Consider the following 17610-nt stretch of genomic DNA (forward strand, 5'->3'; position numbering starts at 1 on the left):
TTTTTTTGAGTTGATCTTGTATCCTGCTATGTTGCTGAAGGTGTTTATAAGCTTTATCAGTTCCTGGGTGGAATCTTTGGGGTCACTCAAGTATACTATCATGTCATCTGCAAATAGGGAAAGCTTGACTTCTTCCTTTCCAGTTTGCATCCCCTTAATCTCCTTATGTTGTCTTATTGCTCTGGAATTGCTTTGAGTTTCTTTCCATTTAATTTGATGTTGGCTGTTGGCTTGCTGTAAATTCCCCTTATTATGCTTAGGTATGTTCCCTGTATTCCTGATCGTTCCAAGACTTTTATCATGAAGGGATTTTGGATTTTGTCAAATGCCTTTTCTGCATCTAGTGAGATGATCATGTGGTTTTTTCCTTTGAGTTTGTTTATATGGCTACACCTACACATATTAAATTGAGAAAAACTGATATTGTTTTCTGCAGCCCATCTGCCATCTGTTGTTTTTTAGCCTTCATGTTTACCTTGAGTTGTGTATGTTGTAGCTTTTCAATCTCATCAAATTGTGTTTCAAATGGAAAAGTACATGTATAGTGTGGTTAAATTAAGTAAGTTTTCTTAAAAATAAAAAAAATATTTAAGACTAAAGGATTCTACAAGTTAACTAAGTAAAAGCTGTATTTGTAAATTGTCTCTTTACACTGAATAGAACACTGTATTAGGAAAGCATCCTGGAAGTGGAAGAGGAGGCAGAAAGAGCAGAAAAGCCCAAGGGGATGGAGAACTCCAGGAAAATCAGGCCCTCTGTATCAACAGGATCAGCTCCCATATGAACTCATAGAGCCTGAGGTAGCAAGATCAAGGCCTGTTGGAGTCTGCAACAGATGGTATCCTAGAGCTGAAAGGAGAAGTAGACACATGCCCCACCCTAGCCTAAAAGCTATCTACAGTTGACAACCACTTGAATTTGAAAATTTGGTCTTGGCAAGGGAGTCTCACTGGGAAACAAACTACTCTTGAATATAGGCCCCTTTCCCAGCAGTAATGCTAACAGAAAATGAACTCAATTGTATCTTTGGGCAGTCTTATCTCATAATGCTGTGCCGGGGCTTTTAAAACTTAGTTTTTAATTTATATCATACAGATATACAGGTCATTGGTATATATATATATATATATATAAAATGGCTTCCAGTTTAGTGTTTTTTTCTGGGATTCCTGAGTATGTAAATGAGTGGGTCTCTGCATCTCTTATCTGTTTCTTGTTCCCTTTCTTGTGCTCTTTCCCTTCTGTTTAATTTGTCTTATTTGATTTTTTAAAATCTTATCTCCTGTTATTGTTATCCCTTAGAAGCCTGTTTTCTAATGTGAGGTAGCAAGTGGGTGAATCCAGACAGGATGAGAAATGGGGAGGAATTGTTAGGAGTAGAGGGAAGGAGAACCCTAATCAGGATCTATTAGATGGGAAAAATATATTTCTAGGAAGTGAAATTAACAAGAACAAAATCAGCCAGGCCTGTGTGTGATCCAATTGCTTGGATGCTGAGGAAAGATAATTTTCAAGCTGAGTCTTTGGGCTACACAGCAAGATTCTTCCTCAACAGCAACCACAACAAGCTACAAATATGAGAAAATGAGGTAAGGAGAAGAATCTGTGTATAATGGCAGTATGACAAATCTCAAAAATATGCTCTTGAGGGAAAATTTTCAAAATCTCAGGGTATCTGCTCTTGAGACAATGGGAGAGCCTGCATGTTTCAGCCCCAGCCACATGTTAATGATTCCTTGAGTGTCTAAGACCTTGTTTACTTACTCCTAAAGAACAAAGCTCCTTGCTTAAGACTACTGAAATAAACTCTTCACAGTTGTTCTGGCTGGTTTTGTGTGTCAACTTGGCATAAGCTAGAGTCATCATAGAGGAAGGAGCCTTAGTTGATGAAATGCCCCTTTAAGATGCAGCTGTAAGGTATTTAGTCTTTTAGTTATCAATGGGGAGTGTCCTGCTCATGGTGGGTGGTGCCATCCCTGGGCAGATGGTCCTGGGTTCTCTAAGAAATTGGGCTGATCAATCCAGGGGAAGCAAGCCAGTAAGCAGATCTCCGCCATGACCTCTACATCAGCTCCCTTCTCAAGGATCCTGACCTGTTTGAATTCCTGTTCTGACTTCCGTCAGTGATGAACAGCAATAAGAAGTGTAAGCCAAATAAACCCTTTCTTCCCCAGCTTTTGGTCATGGTGTTTTGTTGCAGCAAAACAAACCCTAACTAAGACAACAGTTTGTTTTGTTTTGTTTAAGTTTCTCAAAGCAAAACAAAAGAAATTATCTTCTGTATAAAAAAATAAAATCTTAGTCAAAAAACCAGCTATTCATATCATATTTAATTTTGCATTTTATAGATAACTTGTAAGTACATAATAATGGCTTTCTTTCCAACCGTCATTACTCTTGGGACAAATGGTAATATGAGGCCCAGAAGTCATTCTTAACAGTCTCTTCTTAAATGCTGGAGACTCTAGGGCATTGGGGTAGGTATGAGTGTTTTCTATTCCCAGTAAGTACCAAGTGTCAGAAGCATCACATAAAAGCTGCATATCTCACGGCACACATGATTATGGGTCCTGGGAAGCTAGATATCCTCTGCTTCAGGACACTGATACTTTATTCCATTAGATGAATATTGATAATTTACTTGAGCCAAAATATTAATTCATCCCATAACACTAGCGTGTGTAAGAAAGCAGGAGGCATTTCTTGGAACATCATAATAATCATCTGTTATATGAAAAAGAAACCAAGCAATTTCTAAGAACTTCGCTTGCTGTGCAGGACCTAGGTAAGTGCCCAGCCCTTCCACAGCATGTATTTACTAGAGCCTCTGTATCATGCTCATTAACCTACACATAGCTCCCAGAACAAGCAAGCAAGGCTAAAGTCAACCTTAAATACATCATCCCTTGCTAAACATGAATACCTGATTCCTTGTTAATGTTGAAGCAGTCATCTCAGACCATGTGAAGAGAGATCATTAATTCACCCACCCCAAACTGTCCTTTGTTTCCTCCTGGTTTCAGAAACTCTAGCCGAAGTGTACCCTTGTGAGGTAAAGATTGTTCAATGTAACAATTTCTCTCAGGCCTCCAGAATACTTCTTGATATTTCTGATATTTTCTGAACTTCCAAAATTAGGAAATGTATAAAATCTATACAATCTAAAGAGTTAGTGTAGTTTCATCATACTCATTTAGGTGAAAAGTTTAGGATGAAGGAGAGATACACAAATCTATAGTCCTCATTTCAAGCTGGTATATTTTCACCTCTCCACATTATATGAGAATGTTCAAATTTGTATTGTATAGAAAATATTGATTACTGTTTTGTATGTTGAATGTTTGCATTGCTGGCTTTGTTTTTTCTTAAGGATTCTTAGAAATTTGTATTGTTAGTCTCACTTCTTATTAAAATTCATTAAATGATTTGTCCAAAGAATCAAACTGATCACCCTTTGAATTTAAGCCTCTGCTGAATCTGAATCTATCCGAATTTCAGCCTTTTTTGTTTTCCAAAAGATATGTCAAATACCAAGGTTATGAAATTGGACAGATTTGTTTACAGTTGGACTATTCAATGATTTCAAAAAACACATGTTCACTCTGGCTGTTGAAGGAATATGGAAAGGCTCATTTGAAATCTTGAGTATCTGCTTGCTTGTTTTGTCTTTGTCTTCACAGATCATCTTGAGACTATAGTGCAGAACATGTATCTCAAAGCTGTTTATTACAAGTAGTTCTTCCCTTTGAGAGATGCTTTGGGAGAGAATTATTTCATTTTTCCCAATATTTAATATCCCTTTTGATAAGCTTTGTTAAAGCTGGAAACATCTATTTTCCCTTTTCTGTTTTCCCCAAACCAAATTTTCTCCAAATTAGATAAAATTCTTGGACAGAGTGGTCATTGTTGCAATTATTCTCTAGATGTGTTAAGTTATCTAGGATGAGCTCCATCCTCAAGTAGTTCACTACAAAGGGACTCTTTGCGCCTCCTCATGCACATCATCTAGAATTCCCCTTGGTGGGAAGCTTTAAAAATCTGGCGCATCCTTTGACATCTGAAATGACTCACATTGGCAATCACTCATCCTCCCAGGTTTGTCATGATTTAAATGACAATTGCCAGTAAAATATCAACCATGACTTATATTATTTGGTGAAATGATTGTTTTGGAGACATATACTCAGGGCTCAAATCCCAAATCTACTTAAATTATTTGATCTTGGATTTCTACAACAGAAGTGCTAAACCCTTCCATTGGTTTTTTTTCCCAAGAATTCAATGTCATAATGTAGGTAAAACACATGGAAACAACAGGTAATGTGTGAGGAAGAAAGAGGCAGGAAAGAGGGAAAGGAAGAAGAGAGACTGGAGGAGGTTAATCATTACCTCCAGCTGCCTTTTTTTAACTGTACTCCAAAAACACACTCTGTCATTCAATAAGGCTCCATCAGTAAAACATTTCACACTCAAAAAGGGTGAACCCACTGGATTTTGATGTTTCTTAAGGGAAGAAATGTACCATAGGATTTTTTTTTGTTCAGATCCAGGGTCAAAAGCACTGTGTGAATCAATTACTAGAAGAGTCAAGTTTATAGTAATAAAATTCTTCCTAGCATGTTCAGCAGCAAATGCTCCTGTCTTATAATGATTGTCTATCTGTTTTAAAGGTTATAAGTGATGGCTTCTTTGCTTATGACTAGGGTACTAAATGAACAGCTGATGTTTTTGAGAATGGTTGAGCAGGAGAAAACTCTCCTTGATAACCTTGGGGGAAGAAACAATGTCCTAGTGCAGTGCAAAAAGAGCAGTATCTTAAGGCATTACCAACACTGTAGGGATCCAGGAGGATTTGCTTGAGTACTCCAGGTTAGAGTCATGTTCCTTCTTGGAGTAACTTAATCATTTTTACATATGTCCATATCTACCTTCCATCCAGCTGAATATAAAATTTGTTTCCAGTGCAGTGGGATTGGGGATTCAACCTTTCCTTTTTGTTTGTGAGTATGTTGAAGAAATCTCTGTATAAAGACACCAGAGAAACAGTGTTAGAATTTTCCATAATCTTGTCAACTTTTTATTCCTGCTTGATTTGTTTTATTGAAATTATGTTTGGTTGAATCACTTGGCTTGTTTTTTGTTGTTTGTTTCTTTGTTTTTCAGAAAGAGTTTAACACTAAAACCCAAGTTGATGCTACACCCTATGCAACCAAAACTGGTCTCAAAGCAACAGCAATCCTCTGTCTCTGTTCCTTGAGCTGTGGTGTTAAATCCATGAGTAAACGTACACAGAATTTCTACTCTTCACCTGTCAGCAAATGCTTCCTTCTCTCTATAGAAGAATTCATTTTTTTTTTTATTTTGCTGCTAAATCCAGGAGGCAAATGTATCTGTGTCAGTGAGGAAGAAGTTCATTTTGTGATCTAAAAATCACAATTGACTTAGAATGTTAAAAGAGATATAGTAGAGGTTCATGAAATAGAGATGAAACAATACATTGGTAACCTCTAATCTCTCTTTGAAGCTTTGGTTTCATCTGGAAGAGGAATAAGGCCTTCCATAATGTAATTTTAGTTGCATTTGAGATCAGGTATATTCATGTTGGTATCATAGTAAACTAAAATCTTATTTTCTATTTCCACAGAAATCTTCAAAGGATGAGCATGGGAAATCATTCTACTGCAACTGTGTTTGTATTGGTGGGATTAACCCAGCAGCCAGAGCTCCTGCTTCCCCTTTTCCTCCTGTTCCTGGGAATCTATGTGGTAACAGTCCTGGGGAACCTGGGCATGATCCTGCTCATCACAGTCAGCCCTCTGCTGCATACTCCCATGTATTATTTCCTCAGCAGCTTATCCTTTGTTGATCTCTGCTATTCCACTGTCATTACACCCAAAATGCTGGTGAACTTTCTTGGGAAGAAAAACTTGATCCTCTATTCTGAGTGCATGGCTCAGCTCTTTTTGTTTGTGATCTTTGTGGTGGCTGAGTGTTACCTCCTGACTGCTATGGCATATGATCGATATGTGGCCATCTGCAGACCACTGCTGTACAATGTGATCATGTCCTCTAGGCTCTGTTCCCTGTTAGTTCTGGTTGCCTTCATCCTAGGCCTTTTGTCTGCCATTGCACATACAAGTGCTATGATGCGACTGAGCTTCTGTAAATCTCACATCATAAGCCATTACTTCTGTGATGTTCTCCCCCTCCTCAACCTCTCCTGCTCTAACACACATCTCAATGAGCTGCTCCTCTTCATCATTGCAGGATTCAACACTTTGTTTCCCACCCTATCTGTTACCATCTCCTATGTCTTCATCTTCTGCAGCATCCTTCGCATCAGGTCATCAGAGGGCCGGTCCAAAGCCTTTGGAACCTGCAGCTCTCATCTCATGGCTGTGGGGATCTTCTTTGGGTCTATCACTTTCATGTATTTCAAACCTCCTTCAAGTAATACTCTGGAGGAAGAGAAGGTGTCCTCTGTGTTTTATACCACAGTGATCCCCATGCTGAACCCATTAATATATAGTTTAAGGAACAAAGATGTGAAGAAAGCCTTGGGCAGATTCTTGGTGTGGAAATAAGTCTTACATTTGGCAAATGATAGATGTGAGAAGAGAATTGTTCTACTGAAAATATGTTCTTTCTATTTATTTTTACTTTACCCTTGTAATATGTCCTTATCAATATTTGTGGTTCTGGGGTTAACATCAGAGCAAACTGGGTATTAGGCAAACACTATATTTCCTGACTACACCCGTATCTGTACTTTTTAAGTTGTTTTACAATGTATTGTTGATTCAATTTTCCAAATAATGGAAATTATTTTGTAAAGCATTTATTAGTGTATTGAGAGCATCACTGATTATTTTTATCATATAAGTGAAATAACAATTCAGATTTTTCTCTAATGTCAGTCTTCCCCTCTTGTGTTCAATCATTGCTTATTGATATGTTTCTGTGTCTGTAGTTCTGTGAAAGTGGTGTGGTTCCAGGTATCTTTCCACTACATATGAATAACTATGAGTGGATATCTGTTGTGTAAGCTCAGTAGAAGTAGTCCTAGTTTCTTTTAGTTCATCAGTACAATGATTGTGTTATAGAGGATATACATATACTGCCTTTCTCCTAATTTCTACCTCTTGCATTCCCTCTGTCTTGCATCTGAAATGTTTCTTGAGCCTTAGAGAGCATAGCAGTACAAGTGACTTGCTTAAGCTTCAGAAATTATCTATCACTTATTCTCAGCATCCCAGGCAGTCATGAGTCTCTATTTATCACTGTTCAGTGTAAAGGGAAACTTTTCTCATTAGTGTTTAGAGGAGCTTTTGCCAGAGGGTATAAAAATAAATATTTTAGAGAGCAGTTTGGAATTATGTCTATTAGAATATTTGGTTATTTGTCATAATCTTGTTCCTTCACTCTAGATAATAACACAGGGTGCATGAAAAATACCAAAGTTCTCTGTAAGAAACCTTAGCATAAATCCAAATCCAGAGCCTTGCCTCAGAAATATAGAAATAATTTTTAAAAACAGAAAATGATTTTACCATGTGATATAAGATGTATATGTAATAAGTGAAGGCATTAGGACACCAGTGATCTCTGTTAATAGATTATGGATTTACAAAGGATATTTTGAGCACCACTTGAATGAAATCCAACACTGATCTCGGCCCTACCTTTACTACACAAACAATTGGCCATTCTTAATTGATACCTCAAGAGAAATAATGTTTACTTTTTTTTAGCATTAACTGTTAACGCACACTTATATCTATCACTAGGAAGAGGTGAGAATGTCACCAGATCAGTAATTGTTAACTATATAATTGAAAGATTTAGAATGTCTTTTTGGTTGTGAGCCTAGCTTTTAACGGCTGAGCCATCTCTCCAGTCCTAGAACATCTTTTTAAAAAAAGATTAGTATCACTACCACCAAATTTGCATTAAAAGTTGCTATTTTGTGTTTAATATATCTTATGGTCCACAGTTCCATTTTCTCTGAAAAAAAAGTAATTTATTATGCTCTTGAATGTCTGCTGCACACTTAAAAATGCTTAAAATCAATATGATTATAAAAAGATAATAAGAAATAAAAACACCAAAATACTACAAGACAGTGGCTTATTGTTGTAATTAGAACTAAATGGAACTCTTGGAAAGAGGTAAGAAATGTGTAATTATTGAAATTAAAAGGCAGATAGGAAAATTTTTACATGGATCTGAGGAACATATGGTGCCCAGAAGATTATCTAAAATAACAAAAGACAGTGATGTGTGTGTGTGTGATTATGTATGTGTGTATGTGTGTGTGTGATTGTGTATGTGTGTGTGTGTGTGTGTGTGTGTGTGTGTGTGTGAGAGAGAGAGAGAGAGAGAGAGAGAGAGAGAGAGAGAGAGAGAGAGAGAGAGAGAGAGAGAGAGAGATCTGAAAGCTCCAGACAGAGAGAACCGGCAAGTCTTTCATTGGTTCATAATGGCCAAGAGTTACTCCAAACATTAAAAGGAGACACAGATTCATACACATGCTAAAAATAAACCTCAATTATACAAGGCTATATAAATATCATAGAAAAGCATAATATTTTGAAAGAAAATAAAGACATATACATGTATATAGAATTCCTGAACATTTTCCAACTTGCTACCCTCTTTTATGCCCCTCTCAACTCCTAAGAGAGAGATCATCTCTCCTCTCCCCTTGCCAATTAGTCTCCCTTCCACTTTCATTTTTTTCTTTTATTTGTTTTCTCGATATAATGAACTTAATTGGGTTGTACACAGGCATATCAACCTAGAATCCTACACACATGGAGGCTGACATTCATTAATAATCATAAAATACAGACATTCTAATACATAAACTAGGGCATTTACTTCACTAACAAGACCTTCTCACTGAAACAGTGAACAGATAAGCACACTTTAGAAGTAGGAGCTAGGAATAAATGAAAGAACATAAAACAACAAGATATGGGATGAAGTTGATGAACATGTAGGTAAATTTAAAAAGGCATTTTCCCAAGAAAATAACAAACACCAAGCATATTTCATAACAAAGTGACATTCATTATCAGAGAGCAAAAATACACAAAAGGAGGTAGATTAGTGACATAGTAGTTTCTAGCCTTTTAATTATTTGAGTGGAAGTTATGCACAGATTACTTTAAGCATTGGTAATTCAAGAGTACTCACAAAATTCAGGGAAGACCTCTGAAATGTGACAATTTCAAATGTGAAAAGAAAAAAGGAAATACAAACAAATCATATTTAATTTAATAAAAACGATGTAAGTGAAAAAAGCCTGCTGAGTGAAAGCACAGTAAAGAAAACACAATATTACTAGAAGCTAAGATACATGAATAACAGTGACAAAAATGAATGAAACCACTCCATTATTCACAAGACTAATATTTTACCACAAAACAACAATGTACTAATGTAAATGATGAGGAAAAATGACAGGGTAAATAAATATTACAATAAAGTGGAAAATTAGAATACATTTAGAACTGACTCTGACATATATCCCCAAATTGTATGACACAGCTAAGGCAATGCTAAGAGGCATGTGGTGGTTTGAAAGAAAATGGCCCCCAAAGGAAGTGGCACTGTTAGGAGGTGTGGCTCTGATAGAGAAAGTGTTTCACTATGGGGGCTGGCTTTGAGGTCTTTTTTTTTTCTCAAGTGTGACAGTCAGTTGATTTCCTGTTGTCTGCAAGATGAAGAAATCTCAGCTCCAGCTCAACCTCTGCCTGCATGCTGCCATGTTTCTTGCCTTGATGATAATTGACTGAATCTATGAAACTGTAAGTGAACCCCCTCAATTAAACGATTTCTTCATAAGTGTTGCTACTGTCATGGTGTATTTTCACAGCAATTAGAAACCCTAATTATGACATGGCTAATTTCATTGAGCTAATTTTCTTTCTAAAGAAAAAAATTCTGACTTTAGTATGTTAAAGTTAGATAGTAAACAACAGTAAATTTTACTGAAATAATGATATAGTATTAATATTATTTAATAATAATGCTTTAATAACAATATAATATTAAGGGTACTATATAATTTAAATAATAAATATTTAGGAGAAGCTGGACCAGGTGGCACATACCTGTACTCTGAGTTCCTGGAAAGGTAGAGGTAGAGGACAGCAAAACTACAAAGTGAGTTAAAGGTCAACTTCAACAATTTAGTTGCAGCCTGTTTCAAAATAAAAAGCAAAAGGAAAACTCAAGATGTATGAAGCTCAATAGAGAGCAATTGTCTAGAATAACCCACCTACATTCAATCCAGTGTGGTCAAGCAAATATATAATGTATGTATGCATGTATATATTGATAATAAAATAAAACATAGGAACAACAAAATTAAAAATTGATAATATTAATGACGAATAAAATAAAAAACACAACAAACTTAATTGAGAAAATTTAAATTAATATTAAACTGGAAAAGGGAAACATACACAGAATTAGCAGATATGCATCATATATCTTTAGGATATCATGAAATTGCAAAATACAGATGAGAAGGCAAATTTTTAATGAACCATTACTTGTCAAACTATGATTTTAAATGGACTGAATAAACTTATAATCAACAAAGAAATAGATGGCTTAGAACTCCTAGATCTCAGTCTCATATGCTAAGCAAAGTTTTATATTGAACTTATAGTAAACTGTAAAATAATATTATTTCATGCTTTAAAAAAAGGTTGGCTATCTTGATACTCTAAAATAAGTTTGCCAATATTGTCATCCCTGATATCATATATAAATATACAAATAACATTAAGTGCACTGAGCATATTTCATTTGTAAATTTAGTAATGCATGCATTAAGTGTGTGTATATATGTGTGTTTCTATGTATTCAAGAATTAAAGAAGAGGCATCCATGAATTAAAGAATTAAAGAAAGCAGAAAATGGAAATACATGGTAAATTTTGGAGTGAGAAAAGGGAACGGGAAATGGTATAATAACATTTTAAATAAAAAAAATAAAAATAAAAATATAAAACTTTTGAGAGGACAGTTGCACACTGGAAGTCACAGTGATTATGAAAGCATGTGCAAGACTTGTGCAAACCCAAGCCAGACCACATCCTAGCTTGGAGAGGGGAGCTAAACTCAAGCTCCTACCCCTAGCCTTGGAATTATTGGCAATTGTTAGCTGCTAGAGAGGGAGAGACAGTTTTCTCTTAGAATGTAGCACCTGATAAGTCAACCATACCAATGGAAGACAGCTCATAAGATTATGTGTACATCACCAATTATCTTGAGGTTGTAACAAACAAACAAATAAATAAATCTGACACAAGGTTATGTCAATAGGAAATGAGGAATCCATCTCAAAAGATTTTGAGGGGTCTGATTATTAACAAAACAGTCTCAAAGAACTAATTATTGATTTAAATTAAAGCTAAGTATGGTGGTGCATGCCTTCTTTGGAGGATGGGCAAGGGATATCATGAGTTTTAGGTGAGCTTGGAAAACAATAAGATTCTGGCTCAGAATATATTTTGTTTCAACCAAGTAAGAAAATATGAGAAAGGGATACTAGGAGCAAGATCTCACATATTTTGAGTGGCCAATGGTTTCACACAATGTTAAAGATTATGTGGATCTAGGTCATAAAGCAGAAAGTTGGAATTTGAACAAGTAGTTTAAACTAATTAAATTCCTGAGGCAAGTCTTATCTCACAGGAAAGGATGCTCTAATTACATTTAGTCTTTTAGCAATAGTAGTTGAGGCACTATGTATCTCCACAGATGCTGTGATAGAAACATATAGACCAGTGAATAGGAAAATCTATTATTCCCGAGAGAGTAAATCCCTTTAAGACTGACTGCCATCTACTAGAGTAGAAACCAGATAACAACAAAAATAAATAGATAGTTAGATAGATAGATAGATAGATAGATAGATAGATAGATAGATAGATATGTAAATAAAAAATAGATAAATTCTAGATTATTATCTGAAGAGAGCATGGGATATATTACTGAGTTTTGTTAATAGTGTTCAATCCCTGAGGTAGTGAAAAGTTACTGAGATCATTAAAACCCTTGTTTGCTTTCTTTATTAATTGTGTATTACACAGGGGGCAAATCTTCAGAGTTTGTGCACCTTTGGGAATGGATTACTTGTGTATTTCTAAATCCAAGATCAACATTTCCAAACAATATAGGATCTCTGTGTTTGAAGCAAACATCTTAAGGTAAGTAGATTCAAATTTCTCAGAAGGGTAAATAAATTTTGAATTATATCTGAGTGTTAGAGTTCAAACAGTCTTAACAATAATCTGCTCATCCATAATGTAGTTTCACCTTACTAACCATAACACTTTACATATCATACTTTGAAAATTAAATTAAAACCTACATTGTCTCATTTAATTCTCTAAAAGGAATTCCACAAAATATATACACTGCCGAGGTAATTAATATGTAGTTAATGACTAAAATGAAGTAACCTAAAATCTGAATCCATGAAGAATATTTCCACAGTGATGTTAAAATTCTTAACACTATGCTATATCATTTGTGATATAGCATTTTTTAGATTATATTCACTTACTGTTTATGTGACTACAACCACAACCATTGCATAAAAAACCAACAACTCTAAAATCATGGCATATCATGGATTTAACATATTGTCATTTGCTCATTGTCTGCCTGATTGTACACCATTCTAGTCATATGATTAAAAGTGAGGGCTTTATAGAAATTATTTCCATATTTTATGTTAACAGAGGAGCAACACCCCAACATATATTTTCACTTTAGACACATACTTCATCTCTCTCAATTTCTGTCTTTATATCTCTGCCTGTCTGTCTGCATGTCTGCCTGTCTGTCTGCCCATCTATCTATCTATCAACCTATTTATTTACTTATCTATCGATAGATAGATAGATAGATAGATAGATAGATAGATAGATAGATAGATAGATAGATAGATAGATAGATACATGTATTTAAATGCTGATTATTTCATGGGAAACTTAATAGACCTTGTGAGCATCTGTATTCTTACATATTGAACATTATTTTAAATGATGTGTTCTATTTACTACCATTGCATATTATTGAACTACAAAGACAATAGAATTGTGGGTGCCAGAACAGAGAGGGGGGAAATAGCCAAAAATCAGTATCTCATTATCTTCCTACAGAGAGCACATGTCCTATGCAATTGGATGTTGCTCATTTTCACTTACATTGTTTATAATATTTTATTGCCAGTCAAAGATTGCATATATAATATCTTATCTTTCTCATCTGTGATTTCCACTATGGTTTACTTAAGTAGGGACTTTAATATGTCAGGCTCTCCTTGCTCTTTCAGATGACAATGTCAAAACACATTCATATAAATTATATTTACATGAACTATTTAGAAATACCTGTCTACTCTAACACTACCAAATTTTCTGAGATCTAGATAAATTTGCAGTAGGAGGACTTAATGATTTTACTGATTTTTCAATTGAATTAGTAGCTCCCTTTCATTGTTGTTAAGCTGCCCTTCTAACAATACTCAGCTGGAATTAAGCACTTTCACTTGTCTCCCTAAATCTTTCTAAGTTTGCTCTTTTATTTTTACCTCTTGCATTTGCAACAAAAGTATTTACTTAAAGAGTATGATGCTGCTGGCCATTGGTGGCCCACGCCTTTAATCCCAGCACTCGGGAGGCAGAGCCAGGTGGACCTCTGTGAGTTCGAGGCCAACCTGGGCTACCAAGTGAGCTCCAGGAAAGGCGCAAAGCTACACAGAGGAACCCTGTCTCGAAAAAACCAACCAAAAAAAAAAAAAAACAAAAAACAAACAAACAAAAAGAGTAGGATGCTAAGAGTGAATAAGCATGAGTGGGTAAGAGAATGAATCTTAGTACTTGGATGTTATGATCTCTATACTGGTTTTGTATAGATATTTTCTGATACTGTTTTCTAACCCTGAGGTTTCAACTCACTAAATAAGCATCTCCAAATAAGGGAGATGTTCCTGATCATCTTCTATTGGGCTCTGCCAAAACATGCAGTGATGGAGTTTGTTTGCTCCATCAAATGAGCAATTGAAACCTCAAAATCATCTATAGTTTATTTGGATGACTCTTCCTTACAAAAGGAAATCCAGCCAGTAATGTTTGCACATAACCAAAACTGTGGTATCTATTAAGTGCCAAAAGCTGTTGTATGCCTCTTTCTGCTGTGCTGCATGGAACCTTTCTATTGGTATAAATTAAAAATCTCTCAGTCTGATTCCTATGGTTAAGTGATGAAGTTCAGAGCTTCCATCTGAAGATACTCCACTCTAAACAGGACTGAACACCTTAGTAATTCTGAAATTATCCTAAAAGTATGGTCCTTTTTGTTTTGTTTTCCGAGACAGGACTTTGCTATGCAGCCCAGGCTAGAGAATCACTTTTTTTTTTTCATGATTCAGATTCATTACTCTATTCTTGAAAATAATATCCTATTGTATCAAGTGCAATAATATCTCATCAAATCTTGTTCTAAAATATACAGATACACTGAATACTTTTAATAAGTTGTAGAAGAATTTCAAAAACATACTGAAACAACTTTCTCTACTCTTTTTTAACTTTAAGAATGCTTTAAAATTACAAAATAAAGGTAGGATATCTATTGTAAACATGAATGTTTTCTCAATTTATTTGTCTCTTATTTAAAAAAATATGTAATTTAAAGTCATCAATTTTCTGACATATTTTCTCCTTTCGTAAATTTAGAAACATTTTATCTTATTATAGTAATTTGATGTGCATGGATGTTTTGTCTTTGTGTATGTCAATGCATCATTTGCATGCCTGGTGCCTGCAGAAACCAGAAGATGAAACTTGGGGACTGGAGTTGTAAATGGGTGCAAGCATGCAGATAGGTACTAGGAAATGAACTCAGGTCTTCTGGAAGAGTAGTATGCACTTAACTGTTGTGCCATCTCTGCTGCCTGAAGGGACTGTTTCAATACAAAATTACTCAATAAAAATTATAAACATGAACTTTTTAAAACCATATATTTCAACTATATTTGAACTTAGGAGATACTAAACAAAAATCAAGAAAGCATGCCATTCTGATCTAATAGATTAGAAAGAAAGGTCAGCGAAAAGTTGGCTTCAAATGTTGCAAGGGAAAAAAAAGCACATGAAGGAAACATTGATTTATTGGTGTTTTAGATATTACACCTGGAAGTCAGCTCTGCTTTGATCTTTCAAGGACAGTGCTGGGCTCAGCTATACTTTATGGTTCAACATTATTAACATGTTTCTCTTTCTTACATCCATACCAAGGAGAATGCCTTTATCTAGTCTTGCTTCCTCTTCTGAGAAGAGATGTGAAAGATTGCAAGTCTAGGGTAAATAGACCAATTTCAATAATCTTTTATTTTAAACACAGACTCCCTTTAATTGTGTCTGTGCTCCCAGCTTTGGAGATTCACTTTATTGTGTGGGTACTCTCGGGTTTAGTGATTGTGATTTTGACTCATATAAAGAGAATCTGAAAGAGATTGTTTTTAGATTTTCTAAGCTATGATTGAAACTAAAATATCACAAAGTTGATGGTTCCCTTCGCATGTACTCAGATGAAAAGGATAGGTAGTTGTATTTTAATTATACAAATACAATAATTGGTCTGACTGTGCATATTGTTATCTGAAGTACTTACATTGTTAAAGAAAGGGAAATGCTGTCATTATATTTTAATTTCACAAAATAAAGAAGTAATTCTAAAATCTGTTTATGAAGTACACAAAGGTAAGAGGAAATGGGGTTATCAGAGATGCAATCCATCAGTAAGATTCAGAAATTAATAGTGACCGTCAACCTTTTCTCTCCATTCTCCTTATAGATAATATTTTATAAGTACTGGCTACAATGAATGATTCTTCAGTGACTGACTTCATCCTTGAAGGGCTAACAAAACGTCCAGAGCTTCAGGTCCCTCTGTTCCTCCTGTTTCTTGTAATATATGTGATCACAGTGGTGGGAAATTTGGGCATGATCATTCTAATCACCATTAGTTCTCAACTTCACTCTCCAATGTATTATTTTCTTAGTCATTTATCCTTCATTGACCTCTGCTACTCCTCTGTCATTACACCTAAGATGTTGGTGAACTTTGTGTCTGAGAAGAACATCATATCCTTTTTGGAGTGCATGACTCAGCTTTACTTCTTCCTCATTTTTGTCATTGCAGAAGGCTACCTCCTGACAGCCATGGCCTATGACCGTTATGTTGCCATCTGTAGCCCACTGCTTTACAACATTGTCATGTCCCATAGGGTCTGTTCCATAATGATGGCTGTGGTGTACTCACTGGGTTTCTTTGGGGCTACTGTCCATACCACACGCATGACAATGTTGTCCTTTTGTGGGTCTCATCTTGTCAGCCATTATTTTTGTGACATCTTGCCCTTGTTGTCTCTGTCTTGTTCCAGTACCCATATCAATGAGATACTGCTATTTATTATTGGTGGAATTAATACCCTAGCTCCTACACTGGCTGTCATCATCTCTTATGCTTTCATCCTAAATAGTATTCTTCGTATCCGCTCCACTGAAGGACGTTCCAAAGCCTTTGGTACCTGTAGCTCCCATATTATGGCTGTGGGAATCTTCTTTGGGTCTATAACATTCATGTATTTCAAGCCACCTTCCAGTAATAACATGGAAGAGGAGAAAGTGTCTTCTGTGTTCTATACCACAGTGATCCCAATGCTGAATCCCCTAATATACAGCCTGCGGAACAAGGATGTAAAGAATGCATTGAAAAAGATGGTTGGGGGAAGGCAGTCATCCTAAAATTGGGAGGTGAAAAATAATGAAAGATGAGAAGTTCTCGTCATTTCTTTGTATATTTTTCTTTCCTACAGAGAAAACAGTCACCATTGTTTGAGAAATGATTATTTTATACTTGAGAATATCTGAGGCATGTTAGTGCACTATCAAGTAATATAACTTACTGATTGATAATGAATCCTTATAAATGTTAAAATGGAATGGAAATTGATGTGAGAGGAAGGTTTGGAACATTGTAATATTTTGATTATAATAAAAATAGTGCACTCACTGGCTGGAAAGTAAAGATATCATTGCTACATTTGAAGAAATGTCTTCCTGAATGTTCTTGTCCCTTTATTGCCACAAGATAGAGGCTGGAGTGATGCAAACTCCCAGCAAGGGATGCCAGCACCTGCTAGAAGCCCAGAGCTATTTGTATATCTCTTCTCTTGTTGCCTGTTTGAAGAGTGTGAAGTGCAGTCTAAGCACCAGTTTAGGTCAGTTAATTTAAATTTTAAACATGTCTCTAGAACTGTAGCTTAAGAAGTTCCTGTAAATTTAAGCCACCACATATAAGGAAATCATTGCAACAACTGTAAAATGTCATTACAGAGTTTAAGGCAATGCTTTGTCATTTTGTCAATACTTCTTTTGAAGAGTGATTTCCATCACATTGCATATCATACTATAAGGTGTATGTAGAGAAAAAGAGTTGCTGTGATGGAAGAAATATCACTGAATGTACTAGATGATTGCATAAAAATGGGAAACGTGTAAAAAAAAAAGAGCCTTGA

General features: G+C 35.4%; 2 protein-coding genes across 2 annotated transcripts; both read left to right on the forward strand.

Annotated features, from left to right (window-relative positions):
• The first annotated feature begins 5657 nt into the window (after window positions 1-5657).
• On the forward strand, window positions 5658-6609 carry LOC102913869 (olfactory receptor 8D1-like). Its single transcript, XM_006992567.4, has one exon. It carries the CDS (start codon window positions 5658-5660, stop codon window positions 6582-6584), a length of 927 nt encoding a protein of 308 aa, XP_006992629.1. The 3' UTR covers window positions 6585-6609.
• A 9286-nt stretch (window positions 6610-15895) lies between these two features.
• Window positions 15896-16909, forward strand: LOC102923765 (olfactory receptor 8D2). The gene has a single exon (XM_006992593.3). It carries the CDS (start codon window positions 15911-15913, stop codon window positions 16835-16837), a length of 927 nt encoding a protein of 308 aa, XP_006992655.1. The 5' UTR covers window positions 15896-15910; the 3' UTR covers window positions 16838-16909.
• Window positions 16910-17610: the final 701 nt, after the last annotated feature.

The sequence above is a fragment of the Peromyscus maniculatus genome, chromosome 7 (assembly GCF_049852395.1).
Source record: "Peromyscus maniculatus bairdii isolate BWxNUB_F1_BW_parent chromosome 7, HU_Pman_BW_mat_3.1, whole genome shotgun sequence".
NCBI lineage: Eukaryota > Metazoa > Chordata > Mammalia > Rodentia > Cricetidae > Peromyscus > Peromyscus maniculatus.

Bases quoted from the DNA above. Each gene is read 5' to 3' on its own strand.
- LOC102913869 (XM_006992567.4), top strand. From the start codon at position 5,658: ATGAGCATGGGAAATCATTCTACTGCAACTGTGTTTGTATTGGTGGGA.
- LOC102923765 (XM_006992593.3), top strand. From the start codon at position 15,911: ATGAATGATTCTTCAGTGACTGACTTCATCCTTGAAGGGCTAACAAAA.